Raw genomic sequence first — 24,286 nt, 5'->3', positions numbered from 1 at the left:
TGTAGTCCAGTGGCTAGGGCATGTGTTTTGTGGCCGTCCCAGTTTAGCTCCCTGGCCCGTGTGATCTCCCAGACATCACTGGGTGCAGCCCTGAGGACCGTTAAGCATTGCCAAAAGCCCCCTTTACTGCCAGGATAGCTCAGGCAGCATTATATCCGAGAGCTTGGCCCTGAACCCCCAGTTCCGTGAGCCAAGTACCAGGAATAGTACCCGCACCCTGTTAACAACACTTAGGAGATGAAAATAAAAACCCAGAACCTCAAAAGATGCACCTCATTTTTCTTTGGAATATGAATTTATATTTGCTTTTGGGCCACACCTGGCAGTCCTGGCTCTGCGCTCAGGGATCAAATCCGGGTCAGCTATGCAAGGCCAATTCCTCACCCTCTGTAATAGAGCTTAGTTGAATCTGTGGGATTTAATTTTTAAAGTCAGTAAGGTCTTTGTCTCCGTTGAACAGTCTTTGCAGTTTTTTTTTTTTTGAAGTAAAACATTTTATTGGGAGAATTTGAAGGGAAGGAAGAAGAGAAAGTGGGAGTGGAGAATATCGTGCTCAAGAGAGAATCCGGGGAGGCTGGAGTGATAGCACAGTGGGTAGGGTGTTTGCCTTGCACGCAACCGACCCGGGTTCGATTCCCAGCATCCCATATAGTCCCCTAAGCACCGCCAGGAGTTACTCCTGAGTGCAGAGCCAGGTGTGCATCACCGGGTGCGACCCAAGAGAGAGAGAGAGAGAGAACTTGGGCTTCTCCATGGTCGGAGAGAGCCCCTACACACATCCCAGCATTAGATAGGAAAGCACGAAAGTACACATCTCAAGAGGGGAGATGCGGGCGCCACATGGGCGCCACTTGGGCTCGGGCGGCATATGCGCTGCAGTTTGTTTGTATTTGGGGTCCATACTCAGAGGTGCTCAGGGGTTACTCCCAAGTCAGTACTCCAGGGCCTTGGGTGCCCGATTTTGAACCTGGACCTCCTGCACCAAAGCATGTGCCTCCGCCCCTTGAGCTCTCTCTCACCCCTGATTGGTCCTGCTTTTAATGGAATAAATAATACAAATCTTTAGAGATTTCAGAAACTTTCTAGTTCTGCTTTGGAGGTGAGGGACAAACAGTATCTATAGGGAGAGCTTTTAGAAGTCAACACAACCCAGCAGACTAGCTTTATTGTTTGTTTGTTTGAGGCCTTTTGTTTTTTTAAACAGCTAACTTCTGGGGAGCAGAAATAGATGGCTGATTGTTCCAGCATCAGTGTCGGAGATCTTTTGCAGTTGCCACAAAATGATCTTGGTGTTAACGTGTTAGATTGTCCGTTTTCTTCACTTATGCAGCAGGCTTTTACAGAGGCTTCTTGGGCTGGGCCTGACTCCCTGAGCCGAGTCGGGAAGACTGTGTCGTAGGTGCAGTGGTTTTCTTTGGTCCTGAGTCAGCTCAGGCCCAGCTGCTCAGCCCAAGAAGCCTCTTTGGTTTGGGGGCGATCCCCGGCAATGCCCAGGGGTTACTCCTGGCTCTATGGTCAGGGGGCCATATGAGATGCCAGGGACTGGGATCAACTCCAGGTTGACCATGTGCAAAGCAAACCCGCTGTAATTTTGCTCTGGCTTCTGGCTATTTTAAAGCAAGTTTCTGTTCAAACATGCACACACTAAAATAAAAGGTTTTCTTTTCTTGAGGGTGCTGCTGAGAGGACAGCATGTGGTGCCAAGGATTGAGTCTAGGTTAGCTGCATCTGAGGCAAGCACCCTGCCCACCATACTATCACTCTGGCCTATAAAACGTTTTTGTAGCAATAGTATTTCGCAAGATTTGGGGGCAGGGGTTGCAGGAATCTGATAAGGGAAAAGCAAAACTTATTTGAGGCCTTCAGTGATTATCTTTGGTTCCTGACATCTCATTCTTTGACCCTACAAAGTAAAAATAATTTCAGGGCTTCTTGTTAAAGAAACTCTTATGAAATAATTGTTTCTTAGGGCTTGGGTTCGAAGAAAGAGGGGGTGTTCTCTGACACCAGAGTGTTGGGAAGACCGATAGAGCTATCGAGCCAAGTCTTCTAAAAAGCCCATCAGATTTCACTTGGGCAGAGTAAATAGTTGTAAAGGAGGTCAGCAGACAAAGAGCCAAGTGTCCCTTCTCTCAAGGGAGATTGGGAGGGCCCTGTTCGCGTACCACCAAGTGGGGGCTGCTGCTGGCCCAGAGGAGTGGTCATCTGCCCTCCTGAGAGTCCTGTGCAGACTGTACGGGCTTTGTCTTTCTTGAGCCCCTTGTTGGAGCCAGGCTCCCAGAAGCGCAGCAGCCCCCCTTGGATGGCAGGGTGAGCCATGACTCCATAGGCCTGTGGAAGCCCATGTGTCGGGATTTCTTCATACTTTGGCATTTGCTTGACTGTTGACGGGGAAGGAAGATTGACTGCTGGTTTCCAGAATTTCACTACCAGGAGTTCTCCAAGGTTTGGTTGCTTGGGCAAGACCTGTTTTCCTTGGAACATCGGAAGCGTTTCTGTAAAGATTGTGCAGGTTGTATTGCCCGCAAAGATAAGGTCATTTGTGTTCCTTCGCTTTCTTTGGAGGACTAGTCATGGAGGAAGCCAGTCTAGGTCCCTGGGTCTCTGTTGCACTTGATCCTCTCCCACCATGTCCTCAGGGGTGTCTAACTGTGACCGGAGGCATTTTGGTTGTCATTTGGATTGGGAAATGTGCTCCTGGCATCTAATGGCTAGAGATTAAAAAAATCCTAAAAAAATCCTACAGCGTAAATTCATGTGGCCCAAATGTCAGGCCAAGGATGGGAAAGCTCACTTTAGTGTGTGGTCAGGAGGGGAGCTCATGTGCTTTCAGGCCCCCCCACCCCCACCCCTCGTGCCTGAGACTCTGGATTCTTGTCTTGATAACGGAGGAGTTTGGCTTTCTTGAATTTTCTTTACTTTTTGTTTTGTTCTGTTTTTGGGGTCACACCCAGTGATGCTCAGGGGTTACTCCTGGCTTTGCACTCAGGAATCACTCCTGGCGGTGACTCGGGACCATATGGGATGCTGGGAATCGAACCCGGGTCAGCCGCGTGCAAGGCAAACACCCGACCCGCTGTGCTATCGCTCCAGCCCCGAATTTCTTTACTTTTGCAAGACCTGTTGAGTTCATGTTTTCTTTCTGGAGCCTTCTGGATGAGCAAACAAACCGATTCGAAAGAGGGTTGGGCCCTCGAACTCTCTCCTGTGCTGCTCCAGCGCTAGTTCTTCCATCCTAGCGTTCCCCAGTGTCTAAAATAATCTGTGGCGTGGCAAGTCAGCTTGGTCGGCCCTTCTAGACATTAACCCCACACGATTAAGGTGCAAATGCTCAGCGCACTTGTTACTTAGTAACAGACTTAATTATTAATCAGCCCTGGTTTCAGCGCTGAAAGATGTGGTTTTGATCCCAACTCCACCGCATGCTGGCTGTACTTCTTGGGGCAGGTGTCCTAGAGCGCCTCTCGGAACCCCTGCGTGCATGTGTGTGGACTGGAGGACGAGAAGCCTCTCCTTCCTGACCATCCTTGCCTAGTGATCACACAAGCATAGCGGGAAAATCTGTACAACCTGACTTTTTGTTTTGGGGAATGGGGGTCACACCCGGCGATGCTCAGGGGTTACTCCTGGTTCATGCACTCAGGAATTACTCCTGGTGGTGCTCGGGGGACCATATGGGATGCTGGGAATCGAACCTAGGTCGGCTGCATGCAAGGCAAACGCCCAACCCGCTCTGCTATTGCTCCAGCCCCATACAACCTGATTTTTACACAGTTGGAAAACCGGGACTATGGAGATGGCCCTGTGGAAGCAATTGGTTTCTCTGGCGAACACTCTTAAGACGGTTTCATTCTCCTCTCAAGCCTTCTAACCTGACGCTGCATTTCCATGCCACTACTATTCTGTTGTTCACTAGTTGCCATCTGCACATGTTCATCGATTACAGAATTGATTACGGAGTCAAGAAAACATCCATTCTTCTAGAAAATGAAAGGGAGAGTAGGGAGCTGGTACAGCATTGAACGCCTGTGCGTGGCATGCATGCGCCTGACCTGGGTTTGAGTCCTGGCACCACATGCCCCCCAAGCGTTGCCGGGTGGGTACAGCTGTGAAGCTGTGAAGCCTACAGCACCACCACGGTGGCCCAACTGGCCCTTGGGCCTCTGGACCTCCTGGGTAGTGCTTGGAAGCCCCTCTCCACCCCCCCCCATCCCTAAGATTAAATAAAGTGAAAATCGAGAGGGAAAGCAGTAAGTGAGGACAGTTGTGCTTATTGGTAGAAACAGAGGAAGTAATTTCAAAATTCCACGAATAGGCCCACCCAAGGAGGTAACGGAAGTTAACACTATGATGCTCACCTCAGAGTGTTTGTAAAGATGTTACAAAGTCAGGGAAGAATGTGAAAGCCTTTTCCTAAAGTTGGTATCTCTAGATTGAAATGTCACTGGAACTGAAATTTTTCTTGAAGTTTTGCGTTTTTTTTTTTTTCCTTTCAGTTTTTACTTTTTTGTATCTAGCTTGTAGGTCCTCGGTGCTATTATAAACTTTCAGCATTCTCTACAGCTATAATCAAATCTAGTATTCATTAGTTCTTGGAAACGGTTCAGGATTATGTGATCTGAAATTGCTTTTGAAGCTGCTTTCCATATTAAAATAGGGGTACGTGCATACCTCTCAGGCTGGCAGAGAAGTAAGCTTCATTTTTATTTTTTTGGGGGGCGGGAGTGTCACACTCAGCGATGCTCAGGAGTTACTCCTGGTTCATGCACTCAGGAATACTCCTGGCGGTGCTCAGGGGACCATATGGGATGCTGGGAATCGAACCTAGGTCGGCTGCGTGCAAGGCAAACGCCCTACCCGCTGTGCTATTGCTCCAGCCCCCTGTGTTGAATTCTTATGTGAGAACACGATCAAGAACCTTCTACTCGGGCTGGAGCTATAGTATAGTGGGTAGAGTGTCTGCTGTCCAGCACTGGTTTGATCCCCGGCATCCTGTGTGGTCTCCAAGCACCACCAGGAGTAATTTCTGAGTGCAGAGTCAGGAATAACCCCTAAACATTGCCGGGTGCGACCCAAAAATTAAAAAAAAAAAAGCCTTCTAATCGGTCTCTCGGTCTCAAGTCCCATTCTTTCCAAATTTCAGGGACGTTTTTCATCAGCAAATCTGGATTCTCTTCCAGAGCTTGGCCCACCTCTGTGTACGTCCTGCTATATTTTCCCATAACTTTAAAATCCCCTATCAAGAAATTCTGCTTCGTTTGTTATGAGGAAATGAGATCAATGAGATCACTTTCAATACGGTGGAGATTTTTTTTTTTTGCTTCTCCCCTCCCTCTCCTCTTTCCTCTCTGCCTCTCTCTTCCTCCCTTCCCTCTATCGCTCCCGATGGATGGAACCCGAGACATTCAACGCTTGTGCCCTGGGACCCAGCAACAGCATAGCAGGTAGAGTGCTTGCCTTGCATGCATTCGAAGTGTCCTGTCCAGCACCCCGTATGGTCCCCCGATCCCACCAGTAGTGATCGCTAAGTACAACCTGTGGCCCGTAAACAAATAAACAAGAGGTTTGTGCTCCACCATTCAGCCACGTGCCCACCCTGAGCTATCAATTTTTAAAACTTGCCCTTGACAGCACATCCCCTTCCAACTTCCTCTCATTCTGACTGATCCCCACTCCTCAACAGAACCTGTCAGGAACAGAATCTCCCGCTCTGAGTAACATGGCTGTCCGGATTCTGTCTCTCCCACGGCCCCAAAGCTCCTCTTGCTAAGGCCTTGCCAGTGACCACCATGTTCCTAAGCCCACCCTTCTCCCACCTCCTCCCTTTCTGGCTGCCCTAGGCCCTCTGACAGCTGATTTTTACCTTTCTCAAGTTTTCTTCTCTCTGGCCCCCAAGGCTCTGTCATGAGTGCTCTTCTCCACATGTTTCCCTTGAGTAATTTCACTCTCTGGGGCAAGCCACAGTGGGACCGGGAGAAGCTTCAAAGGGCTTTACACGCAGAACAACCCCTGGCTTGCATCCCTGTTGCATGGTCCCTCTGGGCACCAAATGGGGGGTAGCCCCCTTCCTCGCATATCTGGGTGAAGCCCAGATGCACACAAACAAAAATAAGAGCCACAGCTGTTGACTGTGCAACATGATGTTTGAGCCCATTTCTGTCCTGTGCGCAGTGGATGTATTCCCAACTCTCTGCTTGTCATTTTCATTTAGGTATTTCACTGACATCTCAGGTTTAACATTGAGCTCTTTGATTTATTTTTATTTGGGGCCACGCCCAGCTGTGCTCAGGGCTTACTCCTAGCTCTCTACTCTGGTATCATTCCTGGCAGTACTTGGGGGAGTCTTTGAGGTGCTGGGGATCAAAGCGGGGTTGGCCACATGCAGGGCAAGTGTCTTCCCTGCTGTATTCCAGCCCCACGTTCCCTTTTGATGTTACATATTCTGTGGGTTTTGACAGTTGCATGATGAAATATACCCACCATCCTACAGAACAGTTTCACTGCCTTAAAATTCTTTTTTTTTTTTTTTTTTTTTTTGCGTCATACCCGGCAATGCAGAGGGGTTTCTCCTGGCTCTGCACTCAGGAATTACTTCTGGTGGTGCTCAGGGGACCATATGGTATGCTGGGAATCGAGCCCTGGTTGGCCGAGTGCGAGGCAAACGCCCTATCCTTTGTGCTATCACTCTAGCCCGTGCCTTAAAATTTTTAAAGCTCTGCGTCTTCATTTTACACCCATAGCCCTTAGCAACTGCTGATCCTTGCACTGTGTCCAGTTTTTTCCTTTTCCAGAATGTCATTGATAGAATCAGAAACTGCAGTAGTTCCTTAAATAATGACATGATCTCGATTCAATGTCACACTGTAACATGGGTGAAAAAAAGAAATTCCAGCTGCAGTGAATGAAGAAAGGGCCTGGTTCCATTATAGATTCTTTTTTCTTTTTGGGCCACACCCGGCAGTGTTCAGGGGTTACTCCTGGTTCTGTGCTCAGAATCACTGCTGGCGGTGTTTGAGGGACCGTAGGAAATGCTGGGGACCAAACCTGGGTTGTTAACATGCAAGACACGCCTCATACCCGCCGGACTACTGCTCCAGTTCCTTAAAGTAAAGGAAAAGTAAAGGCCCTCCCGTTGATCATCGATTTGCTCGAGCGGGCCCAGTAACGTCTCCATTGCCCGGCAAGCTACCGAGAGTATTGGATATGCCAGACACAGTAACAACAAAGTCTCCAATGGAGACGTTACTGGGCCCGCTCCGGTTCTTTATTGTAGGTTATTTCTCTTAAAGTTGAAATTTCAAAACCCTGTTAATGACAGACATTAAGTGAGGACTTGCTGGGGCTATAGAGATAAAACAGTGGGGAGGGCACTTGCCTTGCTGACCCGGGTTCGATCTCTGGCATCCTACATGGTCCCCGAAGCCCCACCAGGAGTGCTTCCTGAGTGAAGAGCCAGAAGTTAGTCCTGAGCATTGCTGCGCGTGGACTTGCTAAAAGCCTTTACCAGTTGGCCTCTTTCCTTAGTGACATGCATTTAAATTTCCCAGGTAGTTGTTCAGGACGTGACCTCTTATTTCTTTTCAGCACTGAGTAATACTGTATTGTACCACAATTTATTCATCGCCTGGAGAGTATCTTGATTGCTTCCCAGTTTTCAGCAATTAATGAATAAAGCTGGTACAAACATTTGTGTACAGGTTTTTGTGTTGACACACGTTTTCATCTCAATTGGGTAAACACCTAGAAGTGTGATTGCTGAGTCATTCGGCAAGAGCGTAGTTTTCAGAGTAACTGACAAACTATCTTCCAAAGTAGCTGTACCATTCTGCTTCTCTACCATCAGTGAATTACAGTTTCTCTTAGTCCACATCTTCCCGAGCATTTGCTGGTGTTAATCTTTGGGGTCTTGGCCAGTTATTTCTTACTCCATCAATATTTTCTTGGTAAAGGTAAAGGCCCTCCCGTTGATCGTCCATTTGCTCGAGCGGGCCCAGTAACGTCTCCATTGGAGACTTTGTTGTTACTGTGTCTGGCATATCGAATACTCTCCGTAGCTTGCCGGGCTCTCCGAGAGGGGCGGAGGAATTGAACTCCGGTCGGCCATGCTGGCCGCTTGTAAGGCGAACGCCCTACCCGCTCTGCTATCGCTCCAGCCCTAATATATTTTCTTGAGGGCTGAGAAATAACACAGTGGGCTCAGTGTCCAGGATGCCTGGGTTTAGTCCGTTGAGCACTGCCAGTCCCAGAGCCCAGAGCACCACTGGCCCCCAAACACAACAAAACAAAACGGGCTGGAGCCATAGCACCACTGGGTATGGCCCAAAACCCAAAAAAAAAGGAAAAAAGAAAAATATTTATTGTGACCACTGTAGAATCACATGCAGCAGCATGAAGTAGTATGAAGGAGGCCCTGGTACAGTTTGCCAAGTTTTTTCTGATAACTTTGGTTTTAGTTGGGGGTGCTGTGGGGTGCTTAGAGACTCATTCCAGCTGTGCCAGGGATGGTACTGGGGGCTCCCACAAGGGTCCAGCCCCAGTGCTATCTTCCCAGCCTTTCTGATGGGAATGCTCCCGTAAAGCTAGTACACTGTCATCCTGCAGATAATGACAACTTTCCATCTGCCGATCATCGTTTTCTGTCCCCCTCGGTCCCCCACCCGTATTCCTGTTGCTTGTCTGGTGCTTGCCATGTGCGCTAGTGTCCTCACTGGGTCTCACCTACTTGCATGCTCCTGTCTGTGTCCCAGAGACTGCATGCTCATGGTGGTGCCAGGCAGCGGGTTGCTAGGCCCAGGCTGGCACACGTGTCTGGCTCTGGGAATCAAGCTCATGCTTGCAAAGCAGCTGCACTTAAGAGTCACTGAGTTCACAGCCTGTGCACTTAGATGTCTCCGGTTCTATTTCTACTCTCTCCGTGTGTGAAGTCCTTTCAGTTGTATGTTTAACGCATGTTTAGAAGTTTCTTGGTACTTCGTAAATGCAGTTGAGGGCTGAGGATGTGGCACCGTGGTACAGCACTTGCCTTGCATATGTAAGGTCCTGGGTTTGATGCCCAGAACCACACTGGTCTCTCCAAATAACACCAGGAGAGTGTCCTGAGCACCATGCTGGCAGTAAACACTTGAGCATAGACCGGTGTGGGACCCCCTCCCAATTGAGGCTACGGATTTCTCTCATTTTTACTGTACTGCACAGAAACTGATGTGGAATGCAGCAGTACTAAACATGTGGTCACTTAAATTCATGGATTGTTCAGAAGAGCTTTTTAGCTCTGAAATATTTGAGTTTTACCACCCCCCTCCGCCCCCCCCCCACAATTATTAATGTATCTTAATTACTTTATGGTCAAAGAACTGGGATGATGTCAGTTTTGTGGAATCTGTTACCATATCCTGTGTTCTTCTGTATGATCAGCCTATAAACTTTTTCTCAAATTAATGGCTGTGGGTTGTTTGTGGGGGTCAAGTGTCGTTACTTGAATCTCACATCTTAACTAAGGTTCAGGTGATCAGCTTCAGAGAAAGGTGAATAAAATATTCCATTGTAGGTCCGTTGTAGGATTGGGTAAATTAGCGTTGGTTGCCTCTTATTTTGTTTTTTTGTCACCCAGTGGTCCTTAGGGATCATTCCTGATAAAGCTTGGGGGGGACCAAATAGGGTGCTGGGGACCAAACCTGAGTTGGCCTTACCCCATTGTACCAGCTCTTTGGCCCCTACTTGCCCCAGTTCTTGTGTAATTGATTATTCGTGGCTTTAAATTCTTGAGTAACCATCATTGTGATGATTCGATTCTCTTCTGGCAACTATTTATGCCGTTGCAAAGTCTCTTGTGGGTCCAGTTCTCATTTTTGTAATTGTTTCTCTCAAACTTTTAAGATTCATCTTTCGAACTCTGCTATTTCTCATCTTTCGAACTCTGCTATTTCGGGGCCCTTTCATTTATCCCACTTGATTTGCTCTTCAGCCTGGTTTGTGTCTTTTTCCCCCTTCACCTCTGTTCTTTTCCTTTTGGGTTTTGGGCCACACCCAGCAGCTCTGGGTTTCCACTCCCAGCTCAGCTCTGGAGGCTGCTCCCTGTGGGGGAGGGGGGGTGTCAGGGAGTTATTGGGGGCACGGCCTCTGCTCCAGGCCTCTGTCTTGCACAGCTTCAAGGACTATTTGATTTTGTTTGGATTTGGACCTGGGGGCCACTCCTGGTGGTGCTCAGGGAACCACGCAGTGCGGGAGGGCACACTGTATAAGGCATGATATAAGGGAAAGCATCGCAACAGTGTATTACATCTTTCTGGCTTCCTTTGATTGCAAATTGTTTAGTTATTGGGCCACATGTGGCAGTGCTGGGGGGGCGGGTTACTCCTTACTCTGCACTCAGGGATCACACTCCTGGTGATGCTGGGGGGCCATATGGGGCGCCAGAAATCCAACCCAGGTCAGCCACATGCAAGGCAAACGCCCTACCTGCCGTACTCCAGCCCCATTGATCGCTCTTTTAAGGGAAGTACTGGGGTCTTTTTTTGTTGAACCATTTTTGTGTCTTGATTTATAGTGTCATCTCTTCGTGTGATTTTTCAAGTGCTTAGCAAGAGATTTCTTTTCTGTGCATTTCTTGAATTTTATAAATCTGGTTTTAGAGCTTTTAGTCATTAGCTCTTCGAATGACTTTTCCAAAACTTTATTTTAGGAAATTGTTTGGCTTTGTTTTGGAAATCTCAGACATGGAAGACGGAAGATGGAAGTGAATCACTTGAGTCTGCCCCCACCTTTCAGTAACCTTCTGCCACTCTTCAGACTCATATGAAAGTTGCTTCTGGCCGGTTCTGTTATGTCTGATCATGGGACTGCAGCTCCTGCTGGTGTTCTGCTGTGGAGGCTTCCATCCTCTTGATGGTGTAGTTTTTGTGTTTAAAATTGGCTCATTTTGAGTCAGACTTTGTATGGGAGTTCCACGTGCTTTGGATTGTAGAGGCACTCCTCAAGAGAATTCCGTTTCCTCTGGTCACTGGTTTGGGATAGTGTCCATTTGGAGTCTGCATCTGAGCCTGCGGAGGTTTTGTTTGGGAGGAACTCTTACTCTGTGAGGCTCTGACAGAATGGCACGGTATCTTATACCTAGCATCTCAGTATGAGATGTTCTGTGGAGAGTTCTTCCATCCTCGCTGTCTTCACCCGTATTGTTTTTGTCTTCATATGTCGTTTTGCTTTTTGATTTCTGGGTCGCACCTGGTGGTGCTCAGGGTTTATTCCTGGCGGAGCTTGGGGGATCCTATGAGGTACAGGAGATTGAACCCCAGTGGGCCACGGTGCAAGATAAGCACCCCACCTGCTGTACTGTCATTCCAGCCCCTGGCAAGCTCTTTTTTTAGTCTTTGAAACTTATTTTAGGGCCAGAGAGACAGTTGGGTGGGCTTGTGCACATGCTTTGCAAGGAGGAAACCTGGTTTAATCCCCAGCTCCTCCTGGCCCAGCCTGGTCCTCTGAGCGCCAAGCTGGGAGTCCCATGTGTTACATCTAACATGTGATGATGTGTTCCGGTGTTCTGCTGACTCTTAGCATGTAACAGAAAAGTCAGCCTGACTCCCCATTGTTTAGTCAGATCTTTTTTGATCTTTTCTTCTCTGCAGACGTGTAGTTGCCTTTCCTGTGATTCTCGGTCTCTTCCTGGGTGTCATAGCTGGATGTGGCTGTGTGCTCCGTCGTCCCAGCTATCACTCTCTAGGTGGCCGCACTCAGTATGGATGTGCAGGTCCTCGGTCGCTCGGTGAAAGCAGAGCTGCCACCGAGCTGCCGGCTCAGTCCAGGGACTGGAGCTGAGTCTTTGACTCCCAGGCACCTCCCTGCATGGCTGGCCGGGTTCCCTGCATGTAGAGGTGTCTTCATGCCCAAACTGGTGTTTGCATTTTTTCCTCTTTTTTTTTTTTTCTTTTTGGTGGGGGGAGGTTTGGGATCATTCCTGGCAGTGCTCAGGGAACTGTATGGGATGCCGAGGATCAAACCCTGGTCCTCCGTGTGCACAGCAAGTACCCTAGCCTCTGTGCTATCTCTCTGGCCCCTTGTCCCTCCTTGTTTGAACACCCCATTTCTGTACAGCCCCTCTTACGTCATGGAGTGCTTGTCCCCTCCCCCAAACACACTTTTCACTGCTTAGCCAGAAAATGTTCCCTAGCTGTTTTCCAAGCCATCGAATTTGAATTGAGCTCTGTTGCTGGTAAGAGGTAGGGGGCTCTTTCTGGTTCCTCCTAGAGTTACCTGACAGCGGAAGGGGCACATCTGATAATTAGCACTCCTCTTCCCAGGCCTGGGCGGTTTAGCTTAAGAGCCGGGAGCTGAGCCTAGAGCCTTAATCCTGATCTTATCAGGAGGGTTTGTAGTCCAACAGTGCTGCTTATAACAGTATCTGTTTTGCTTCCTGGGGCTCCTCTGACCTTTTAGGGCTCTCTTCTAAGCCTGCCCATTACCTGTTTATGCTTGTCTTATTACCTCCCAGGGTCCGCTAAAATGGGTGTGTGTGTGGGGGGGGGGGGGGGCAAAGATGTTTTTCTTTTCTTCCTGCCAAACTTTAGACTCTTAAGATGGCAGGTCACCCAATTGGCCAGCAGCAGATAGGCCCCCCCTCGAGCCATGGGACTGGCAAAGGAGACAGCTTCTGTGTCGCTTATTAAAATCATAGTAATGCAGCCAGGGCACTGTGCAGCCCGATGCTTATTCGCGATTCATATTTCGGACCCTTTGATTTCAGGAGCCTGGAACCAGGCCTCTTTGGATCCTGTAAGTTTTGCTAATGAGGTTCAGGTCCTCGGAATTTGCTCAGATTCTTGACCTCGGGTTCCGAGTCTACAGAGAGTCAACAGAAAGGAAACACACTGAATTCTATAAAAGTGGCCGGAATGTGTGGTTGAGTTCTGAGGACGGGACGGTTTTCTCAGAGGGTCTCTGCGGGGAGAGTCAGGGAAGGGTTAACTCTCGCCTTGGGGGGGAAGTGAGGAATGGGGCCTGAAATTGCTTTGGACATTTGAGCCGCGCTTTAATAAGATATTCCAGGTGGTCAAGGAGTAATCCTAAAATAGCCTAGATACTTAATTGCTTTTAAAGTCAGGCGCTTCTGTCTCTGGGGAGGAACCGCACTCGGCAGGAATGCAGCGCTGGCTCCTGAGATCTTAGGGGCGTGGTCTGCTTGGGCTTTTTTTTTTGTTCCCTCCCCAAAGCCCAGTAAAAGAAAGGCCCGAGGAAACCTTGGGTCTGGAGCCAGAGGAGAGAAACCTCTTTCTCCTCCCCGAAGGTTGGCAGCGAGCATCTGGCGCCTGCCGCTGCCCTCCCCTCCCCCAAGACCACAGTTGTGCGGTTCTCTTTCTGCACCACCCACATGCCCGCACAGTAGCCTGTTCTCACTCCAGCAGGGGCTCCTCCTGCCTGATCCTTGACCCACGCGCCCTCCCCCCCTCCCACTTCTCCTCCCACTCCTCCCTTTTACCTTCTCCACCCGGACTGTGCGCCTGGTTCTGCCCCTGCCAGATGTTCTCTGGGCACCGGCGTGCCCCAGTGCAGTTGTCCTGTTCAGGTCCCCACTTCAACATGGGAAATCGCTTACTGGGGACGTTCAGGAGATTCTTGGTTGTTAAATGAAGCATCATCCTGCTCTCTTAGTTCAGGGGTGAGGGGGACTTGCCTAGCACAAGGCTGACCGGGGAGTGATCTCTGAGGAATAAACGATGTGGCTCAGCTCTCCTCCCCACACAACAACTATTAGGAAAAATCAGCTCCCTTGGCGGCAGAAATGGACCCTGCTGGAACCCAGTCATGAACAACCTTGTAACCGTGTATCTCATGGTGATTCGATTTAAAATTTTTGGTTTTGGGGGAAGAAAGAAAAAAATAAATAAAATGTCAGTTCCTATGTTATTTTATAGCTTCGCGGTGCAGTGCTCAGGGGCTATTCCTAGATCTGTGCTCCGGATCCCCGCTTGGGGATCTGAGCCCAGACCTGCCTGTGCGAAGAGCAGGCTCCAGCCCCTTGAGCCACCCCCAGCCCCTCCAGTTTTTGTTTTTTGTGGTCGGAGTGAGAGCAAGCAAGATCTTGACAAATGATTTAAAGGCTAATCTGGGGGGACAAGGTTGTTTTTAATTGTCTCCGCATTTGACTGTATGTGTGGGTTATGTTTTCTCCCACAAGAAGAGCCATTAAACTGCTCCGAAGTGCTGAGTTCATCATTCTTTTTCTGTTCAGAAAACATCCAGTGCCTGCCCACTGCTGCAGCTTGGAGTTTACACTTCCTCCTGGTATTCAAGGCATTTCACAGCCTGTTTCCACCTTCACTATGCAGGCCTGCGTCCTCCTTGCCAAAACATGCCTTGTTTATCCCCCTCTCCTGCTCACTGACACTGTAAATCTCCCTGGTCCCCCCTGCCAGGGCCTGCAGCACCCCACCTCCTTGCTCCCCTCCCCCACCTCTGTGTTCCTGTGTATGTGTGTCTGTGTCTGGCACGCGCACACACACTCACAGCTTGTCCTGTCCTCTCTGTGCTGAGGCTCCTCAGTGCGGGAACCACATCTTCTTCCTGTCTTCTGTTCTCTAGCAGGGGTTCTCAGAACGTCTGTGATGCGTTTAACTTCTCTGGACAGAAAGGGCCCCTTGAGAATTCCTCGCCCAGCCCTGTCTCCGGTGGTCCCCTGCCTCAACATCCCAGACAGATGGTCACCCCAGGGCAGGAAGCTGCCCCTCCCGAGAAGGCACCCCCAGATAGGTCTGCTGGGGCAAGAGTGTGAGGGCTCCTGCATACTCACTGTGTGCAGGAGTGTGAGGGTGTCTGCTTGCACCACCCAGATGAAGCCAAGAAGAAGGATCAAGGAATAAACGATTCTCCCATGACATTTCTCCCATGACTTGGGCCTTCTGGGGCTTTCAGACTCCTGGCAGTGCTTGGGGGACCATATCGGATGTCGGGGATTGAACCCAGGTCAGCCACATTCAAGGCAAATGCCCTACCTGCTGAAATATCACTCTAGCCCCTTGACTGCCCTCTTTGGACCCGTGGATCAGTACCGTGGGACAGGGAGCCTGGCAGATCTGGGCTTACGTTCTGGCACTGCCAAGCGGAAATGTGAGACCTTGGGCTGGTTATTCAGATGCGTTGAGCCATTGTTGTTTCCTTTTGGTTTGGGTTTTGGGGCCACACCTGGCGGTACTCAGGGATCACTCCTATTGGGGGGGGCATGTGGTGCCAGGGATGAACCCATGTCGGCCCATGCAAGGCAAGTTTCCTACCCACTGTACTATAACTCCAGACCCTCTGTAAGTCGTTGTTACCCCATTTCTCATAAAACCACCCGTGAGTGGTTGGATTTAGTCAGAAACGCTTGGTAAGCTCCTAGCCCAGTTCTGGCTTTCAGAAAGTGCAGGCATGCTTAGCTTCCTGCTCTCCTTTCTGCTTCCCCGACCTTGGCTCCCCCCACCCCCCCCCAATTATTTTATTTGAAGGGGAAACGCTCTGTGGCTTCCCTAGGGAAAATGAGGGGGGGTAGGGAGCCCAGGCTAGTCTTGGTAGGTATTTGGCAGCAAACTGTCCGCTTTCTGTGAGCCTCTGGTAAGCTCAAAGCTGGTCAGGAGAGTTCCGAGGAGAGCCTGGACAGCCACTGTTGCTCTTGGTCACATATCGAGCTGGAGGGGGACGCTGGGCTTTAGTATCCCCACACTCCCTTCCACCCCTTCCCACCTCCTCCACGCTGCAGTCTCAGCCCGCCCCACACAGCTGTCCGGAGAGCAAATCCTTTCTGGCCCATAGCGTGCCCGCAGCCACGACACAGCTCTGAGCTTGTGTCCGTGACCACCCTCAGTCAGTGTGAAGACCAGAGGGAGTTGCCGCAGAGGCCTGCTGTCGTCCTCCCTGGGCATAGACACAAGTCACCAGGACACCTGGTGGGCTTCGTGCTGGACTGAGGGGCCAGGAGCTCCTTCGACGGGCACCCCACATCCTGTGAAGCTGGGCCGAAGCTGCTGTGTCCGGGGGCAAGGGCGACACAGAGTGGACGCCCCCACCAGCCCCAGCTGAATCTGAGGTGAAGCAGTAGATCGATCTCACAGGGTTCTGCTGTGCGACTGCTCAATACCGCCTATCCCTGTGTGCCCATATCACCGAGCAGGCAAGAGCAGTTTCAGCCACCCCCCCCCCAGCCCCCCATGGGTCACACCTCCCAGGCCATTGCTGGCACAAAGTCCAGTCCCACCCCCACCCCCTGCAGCTGGGTAGAGCAACACCCCCAGCTGCCAGCCCCTTGAGACATTCTTCCCTGCCGGACTCGCACTTGGGTGTTTATTTTCACACATAGTCACTGCCCCTTGTTTTTCCTCTCCTCTCACTGCCCGAGCCCAGTCTGAGACTTGGGGGTTGTGGATTCCATCCCCTCCACCAACCAAGTGTTAAATAGTTTCTGAGTGACTTGCCCAGTGCCTGGAAATCACTGTAATTAGCAAAAACCTGTGTTTTCTGCTCTCCTGATGGCCAGTGGAGAAAGGGCCCTCCCATAGCCAGAACCTGCCTGGGCGCTCTTGTGCCCGAGAGCTGGGAATTGAGAGCCACCATAAACAGCTGACATAACAGAAGCAGCAATGCTTCCCCATTAAATGTCTTTCAGCCGATAGGGGCTCCTGGGATAATTGACTTTCCAGCGGGAATTACTGGCGCAAATGTAATCACTGGGCATTAGGGCAGCCTACAGCCTCCTTTGAAAGGGGGACTGTAACTCTGTCTGGTTTTGCTGACCCGACAGGCATAATTCATCTTGATTATTCATTGTGTTGGTTGCCACCAGATGACAGCGGATTTCTGGTGACTGTAATTACAGTGTGGGGGTGAGCCTGGAGCATTGTTTTCAAACCTGGTGATTGGCCTCTCTAGGTTGACTCTGCGGGTGGGGTGGGGGCGGGGGCGGGGTGGGGTGGGGGGGTGGCGCCTGCATCTGCTTGGGAAGAACTGATGCCTGGTGAAGCATTCACTGGCGTCCTTACACATCTTCACCAGACACACGGGGGAAGAATCGGTCTGGTGTCATCTGTCTCGTTTGCCCCGACGTGGTGTCGCTTCTTGGTCCTGCTGCTGGCAGGGAGTGGGTCTATGTCCCAGGGCCCACCTGGAGTCAGGGGCTCCCAGTATGGTCCCAGGACACATGAGTTAAAAACCCGCTTTCAGGCACTCTGGAGTGAAGGGGGTGGTTGGAGAGAGCGGAAGTAGAGCCTGCTTTCATCTTAGAGGCTTGGTTTCACAAGATCCCCAGGAATGCTTTCCCAAGAGACAGCTGCTCCTTGGGGGCCCCATTGGCCCGCCCGCCCTGCGTAAGACACCCAGCCCGCTGCTCATGTATACACGTGTGTGCGTGTATGAGTGTGTGCTTGTAGTCCTGGGGGAAGAGGAGAGCGTGAGGGGTTCTGTGCCATACACTGGGGCAGGAGTGAAGAGCAGCCATGTTCCTCTCTGGACCTTTCCTCCCCCCCCCCCCCCCCCCAATCTCTTTTAACTCCCTTGGATGTATGTGTGCATACTTAATCAAAGTGGTGACGCTTTCTGATGGTGATTGTCAGGTCCTGTGAAATGCCAGGGTCTTCAGGTATTGCCTGCTGGAATATGAGATCTGTCACCTTTTCCATCTTGGAGCTTGCAGTGTAGTGAGGGTGACAGAACGTTCCAAACCGGAAGTGGACAGAGATTAGATTACCCCCAGAGCCTGGGGAGCCTGGGGAGAGAAGGAAGGCGGGCTTCTCTAGGGTGGGGGATTGTGGGCCCCTGGGGGATTCCACAGGGCCACAGTATGAGACTAGGGGACCAGCTGGTGGGGGTAGGGGGTCGGAAAAGTGGGAAGGAGGCCAGGGTCAGGGAGAGGTTGAGAAGCACTGTCCTAGACCTTGTGACGTCTGGTCCGAGGAGAACCAGCTTCCATCGGGCCTGGAATCGTAACAGAGATGCACCCACCATACTCCCCTTGCACTGTGTAGTTCAACCAAATCAGTTCACAAGGATCAGGTTCCCATTGATCCCCTAACGAAAGAAAGAGGCAGGCTGTCTCTGTACCTCGGGAACAGGCCCCGATCAAGAGGAATTCTGGCCCCAGGAGAGGGTCAGCAGGGAAGACACGGCTTCCCGGACTCCGTCCTGGTCCCTTTAACTCTCTGGGCCTGCCTTTTTTGGAGGGGTGGGGCTTGGGGCCACGCCCAGTGATGCTCAGTGGCCCCTGCTGGTAGCCACTCACTGTGATCACCTTGTGCCCACTTGTGAGGCACACAAGGTGTTGTCACGAAGGACCGTGTACTCGTGTACTGTTACAAGCAGCAACCTGCCGGAACCCACAGAAAGGGATCTACACGGAAGGGTGGTTCCTGGACATCTCCCGGGACGGGGCAGGTTCTCACTTGGCCTCCGTATCATCTCCCCGCTCCCCGCCCCCCCAGCTGCCCCCTCCTCCGGATGGAGATGAACCTTCCACCTGGCTCCTTCTTTAATTTGGAAACTTCATTTAAAGCCAGAAAAGGAAGAGAACACCTCCCCAAAGACATCCCCGCGTGCATGCGTGTCTTTCAGTCTGGCGCCGTCACCAGGGGTCTTTGCCTCTCCACAAAACGCTTGTCCTGCCCTCTCCCTCTTCTCCTGCTCACTTCTGAACTCGGTGCTTTGTTCCCCTTTAGAACGGTGGATTGGCCTGGAGTGAGGACGCGGATGGAGCCCGGGGAAGAGAGATCTCTCGAGATTTTGCCAAGGTCTGTCATGTTCCCCTGGTGCTAATGGAAAGGGCAGTTCTGCCGTGGTTTCTTGTATCTAAATCCTGGGGGGAAGGCACAGGCGTTGTGTCCTGGGTGCAGCATTTCAGATGTCGCCTGTCTCTAAGATCAGGCTTTCTGCATGGAATGAAGTTTTCATTGTATGGTGTTTTTCTGTTTCCTATTTTCCTCCTGGGGTATTGGAACTGCAGCTGTATGAACTGGACAGTGACCCGGAAAGAAAAGAGTTCCTGGATGACCTCTTCGTCTTCATGCAGAAGCGGGGTGAGTGCAGTCTGCTCTCGCATGCAGTTTGGAGACGTGTGTTTAATGCCTCCTGGGTGCCCGTCCCTGCTGCTCTTCTCCCCAGGGTGGCAGCATTGTGGCTCGGGACCTCTGTGAATTGGTTTCATGTTGAGCTGAGTAACTGATGGATTGAGGAGGACAGGAAACGCTTTGGCAGAAAATAAATAAAATTAAGGGATGAAGAGAGAGTGCAGAGGCTTAGGGGCTTGCCCTGCCTCGATCCCCGGCACTACATATGGTCCCCCAAGCACTCCTGGGAGTGATTCCCTGAGCACAGAGTCAGGAGTAATCCCTGAGCACTGCTGGGTGTGACCCCAAGAACCCTCTCCTCCCTAAGTAAGTCATTGAATAAAATGAGCACGCAAATTTGCCTCTGCTTTATCTTTGCCACACTTTTCTGATTAACTGGTCTTGGAGTCATTTTCCATTTAAATTCTACTTATATAATTATAAAATTGAATATTCAGCTATTCGAACAAATTTAAGGGTACTTTTTTGTTTGTTGTTTTGCTGGGGGCCTCACCCAACTGTGCTCAGGGATTACTCCTGGTGGGGCTCCTGTGGGGTGCTGGGGATTGAACCTGGCTTGGCTGCGTCTGAGGCAAGCACCGCCCCTGCTGCGCCCATCCCCCTTAAACTCGGCAGCAGCCCTGGACGTTACGTGCACTTGGGTGTGGGGCTGCTTGTTGCTGCACCTGGTCTGCAGAGCCCAGGCCAGTCTGAAGAGTTCAGCCCCTCGGGATTTGTCGAAGGGTCTGAAATGGTCTGGGGAAAGGGACGGCGTCTGTTCCCAAGTTCCAGCATCCCCTGGCTGTCAGGGCATCCTGCACCTTTTCTGTGGAGCGCTGTTTCTCACGGGGGTGGGGTGGGGGGGGGGGCGCTTGCCTGATAATCCAAGAGGGTGCAGGTAGAAATCATGGGAACGGGGGACCACAGCACGGGACGGGGACGGGGCAGGGGCCGGAAGGAAACACGGTCGGCAGGGGCCAGTGTCTGGTGAGAGAAGGTGCGAGAAACGCTGTCGGTAGCCAGGCACCCGCCTCTCTCCCTGCTTCCCCCCTCGCCTCACTCCCCCGACTCGGCACCACGGCACCACCAAGGGGCCGGACACAGCCTCTCCTGAGGAGGACCCTCAGCCTCCTGCAGGGCTTCGGACAGCGCCTTCGGGACGTGCTCCCTGTCGCGGGGTCCACTTCTGAAGGCTTTGGAAGGGTCTCGTTTCCGGCAGCAGGCCCATCGGAAGCCGTCTCGGCGGCACTAATGAGTTTACTCCTCCAGCTGTTTTCTCGAGCTGCATGTGTCCATAAAAAAAAAAGAAGAATATAATCCCAAAAGATAACGTGACTGGCAGGCAACAAAACTCCCTGGTTGCCCTGCGAGGGAGAATCCACTTAATACTTCGGTCTCCCCTTCCAATTACCTTTTAATTATTTACAAGCACCGCAGGCCCAGCTGCTGCAGGCGCGGGTGCGGCCTGGTCTCCGAGGGGCTGCCGTAGCAATACAGAGTGCCACCAGCGCAGCAGGGCCACCGCTCTTCTCCGCTTTATTGTTTCTTCCTCCCTTCCCAGAAGGACTTTTAAAGGAGAAGGGAGGTTGTTTTAGCCCCGCCAAGAGGGAACTTGGGTCCCGGTGCCTGCTGCCGTATTGTCTCCGCCGGACTAGTGTCCCCTAAGGCGGCCACTCTGATGGGTCCGGGTGCAGGCAGTTCGCCCAAGGGCAGCGCCGGGAGGTCAGCCTCGAGAGCCGTGTGGAGGTGGTGGTCCGTGCAGCTCGCCCCCTGCTCCTCTGTGCCAGGGCGTTTCTTTCCGCAGGAAGCCGAAGCCCAAAGCTGGCAGTGGCCCATTCAGACCCGCCTGGCCGTCCCCGCGCCTCCAGCGCCTCGGTTAGGCGTTTCGCTGTTTGCTGGCGTGGCTGGCGGAGGGCCAGAGTCGCGCCAGATTGGCTGTTCGTTAGTTGCGCTCACACCAGGTTTTCTAAACTCAGCAGTACTGATTGGGGGGACCGAATAGCCCTTTGTTGTGGGGGCAGCTTGCCCCAGCTGCGGGGACCCAAATGTCGCTAAGGTATTATTCATTTTAGGAAGGGTGAGTAGGGAGAGCAGGTGAACATCTAAATCTTCCTCTGCAAGGGGAAAAAATCATGATGTCAGTTGTTTTCTGCCCTCCACTCAGGTGGGAGCGCCTGAAGGTGGCGGGGCCCATGTCAGGTTCGCTCTCAGGCCTCCATCCTGTGGCGGGGTGCCGGAGCCATGTGGGTATGGAGGAATCCGTGTGGTCCCCGAACGTGTGTGGCCATGGCGGAGGTGGCCGAACCCTTGACTGTAGCCGGGATGAGCCGCTGGTGCCTGGCTATGAAGACTTGAATGTGGCCGTTAAGAGGCAGCCCTATCTGTGGACAAAACCGAGCTGGGGATGGAGTGTGGCTGGCAGGGTGGGGTACTTCCCTGCAGTGCCCTGGCATTGAGGTTCATCTCTTGGTGACGCCTGGGCCGGGCGCCCGGGTACAGTCTGCACGTGGTGGGTCTGGCTTGTGCTGGGGATTGAACTCAGGAATCTGCACGTACCACGTGTCCCTCTCAGCCTTTTGACCCGTGTCTCTGGGCTGGACAGGGGAGATTGAGGCAGAGAGACAGTACAGAGGGGGTGCCTCTTAAATTCATGTGTCCTTCTGGAAAACTCATTGGTCTAAATCAGTATCTGTTAATGGGCCCTCCGAGCCCCTAGGATAATTCAGAGGGCACAGTGTGAGCCTCAAGGCCTCACCACTCAGCAGGGGCCACGGTGGGAGGGCTGAGAAGCGTTGGTCTGGGTTCAGATGGTCATTCCCGATTTCCTGGGTCGCAGAAGTGCCATCTTTGCGGTTCTCTGAACACCAAGAACCAGGTGCCCCTCGAGACTCGAGACGTGGAGACTCCCAAATTGGGGCACCTGGGCGCTCAGGAGCCAGATCTTGTTAGCGGCGTCTGCGGAACGGCCGCCCAGGCCTCAGCAGCAGGTCAGCACTCAGCACAGTCTGATGTCCAAGCAGAGAGGACCAGGGGCGGGCATCACAGAGCTTCTGGAAATGGCCTAGTGCTGCCTACGGGCGGGGGTGGGCGGGGCAGTCCTGCTGGCCACAGGGCAGAGGAAGTGGACAGGGCTCCAAGGAGGCCGTGCACAGCAGGCCACAGCAAGTGACTGCAGCTGCAGGTGATAAAAGCTGGTCCCTGGGGAGGGGGGCGGGGCGGGCTCTGCTGAGAGCTGTGACTCCCTCGTTAACGCGCCGGAGTGAATTGACCACAGCAGATGGGCTTTTCAGCCAGGCTGCCTGTGCCTCCGTGGACAGCACCTGAGAAGAAGGCAGTTCCAGTGGAACCCCTTGTCCCCAGCCTCCTAGCCCCTCCCCTCCCCCCTCCCTGGGCTGCTGCCCTTTGGAAGGCTCTGGGAAAGCCAGGGCGAGCACCCCACCCCCTTCTCCACGGTCCTGCGGGTGTCTGTCCCCTCTGGGTGCCTGTTTCCTTGGCTGCAGAACTCTGGAGGTGGATGGAGGTTCGGGCTGGACGTTTGACCACCTGCATTGCCTGTCCACGGTCATGTCACCTGCAGATCCTCTTAACACCCCAAAAAAGGGCAGAAAGAAAGAGCCCCAAAGGCACGTTCTGTTGAAGTCATTGTGTCATTGTGTGAAACAGTGCAGGAGGACCCCAGGATCAAAGCCCCTCCTCTCTCCTTGCTGAGTGAGTGGGGTTGCTCTCTCGCTGTCTGTAGCCAAGTTGACTGATTCAGTCTCCCCCACACACCCGCAAAAGGCTTTTCTGTAAAGGTGGGTTGAATGTCAGCACTCAGTACACTTTTTCTCACATTTTGCTCGGTGTGTGTATGTGCTTTAAAAATACACACATTTTTTCTTTGCCCAGAATAAAGCCAGATGGTTGTAAATAAAATGCTCTGGCCAACTTGACTCCCCGTGGGTGGCTTCCGAGATAACATTCCCTGGTGGTGGATTTTTTCCAGGGGGGAATCGAGAGGGCGAGGGGACTGATTTGAAAGTCTGATAAGCTCCCGACCGGTTCCATTCTTCTTCATTGGTGAGGAGGAAATCCTTTTTTCCTCAGGAGTGGAACTGGCGTGGCCACATGAGAAAGGACGCACCCTTCACAGAGCCCTTTCTCTCTGTGTGAAGGGGGCTCGGGAGAGGAAAGGTTTCTGAGTTAGCCACGAAGATGCCCAGTTCCATACTCATCTGAAGCTGCAGAGCCCACAGGCAGGTGGGTCCCCTTAGCACCAGCTCGATGCTTCCTGCCCTGCCCTGCATCCTGGCTCTCCATCCCCCGAGTCCTGCAGAGCCCTGGCCGGCTGTCTCTCCAGACTGCCATGCAGCAGAGGTAGGCGGCCCAGGGCCAGACCCGCCTCTGAGGGAAGGGCAGATGTGCCCTCTCAGTGGTCCAGAGGGTGCCGTCTTTTCGGGCGGGCAGCGAGACAAAGCCCTCACGGCAGCGTCTTGTGCACGCCCAGGAAGACCCCCCAACCCAAGCAGGACTCCCGCCCCCCGCCCCAGCGCCTACCCAGGTGGCTGACCAGGCTCCTGCGCCCCCTGATCTGTGGCAGACAGATCCAGTGAAGACCTCACTCGGAGCGGCCACCCTCCCCCACCGGCTCTGTCAAGGCTGCAAACTGACCTTGGTTTTTCCCAAATGGATTGTTGGGATCTGTTTTCGCTGTGTATCTACAAAGAATTTACTGTGGGAAAATGGCCGGCTCTGCCTGCGAGTGCCAATTGAGTGTTTTTCCTTCTGTTGTGTGCTTATCTATCCATCTGGGGCGAGGAAACGCGCATGACATATATTGCCGTGGCCTTTTGGTGGGGGCGGGCCTCGGGTAGTCTTTGTATTTTGTAGTAAAGGGCTGTGCCCGGGCCTCTCTTCCTTTGCCCTTTTAGGCAGGTGGGTGCCTCTTTCCCAAGTCTCACCCCTAAAGGGAGTCTGAAATGCAGATCTTTAGGCCCTTTGTCTGAGGTGCCCACGTCTTTCTCTCACCCCAGGTGAGCCAACAACTGTGGCTGATTCTGATTCCCTTCCTTGCCGCTTCTAATGCCTGCTTAATACCCTGTAATTATCTGGTTATCGATCCATGAGATTGGGAAGGGAAGGGGTGTTGGTTTGGATAAGGCACTTTCAAATTTAAATGGCCTACTTTTTTTTTGAATGGCCTACTTTTGTGTCTTTTCTCTCCCAGACAAAAAGCTAATTGTTCTTGAGGC

General features: G+C 52.1%; 1 protein-coding gene across 1 annotated transcript in view; it reads left to right on the top strand.

The window, feature by feature from the left end:
• ARID3B (AT-rich interaction domain 3B) overlaps window positions 1-24,286 on the top strand; it is a 208,617-nt gene that overhangs the window by 6,088 nt on the left and 178,243 nt on the right. The window contains exons 3-4 of the mRNA XM_056128780.1: window positions 18,669-18,740; window positions 18,953-19,025. Coding sequence (XP_055984755.1) covers window positions 18,669-18,740; window positions 18,953-19,025 — 145 coding nt within the window. The remainder of the gene's footprint in view (window positions 1-18,668; window positions 18,741-18,952; window positions 19,026-24,286) is intronic.

The sequence above is a fragment of the Sorex fumeus genome, unplaced genomic scaffold, assembly GCF_029834395.1.
Source record: "Sorex fumeus unplaced genomic scaffold, SorFum_2.1 ptg000067l, whole genome shotgun sequence".
NCBI classification, from domain to species: Eukaryota; Metazoa; Chordata; class Mammalia; order Eulipotyphla; family Soricidae; genus Sorex; species Sorex fumeus.
This window is presented reverse-complemented; position numbering and strand designations above follow the sequence as displayed.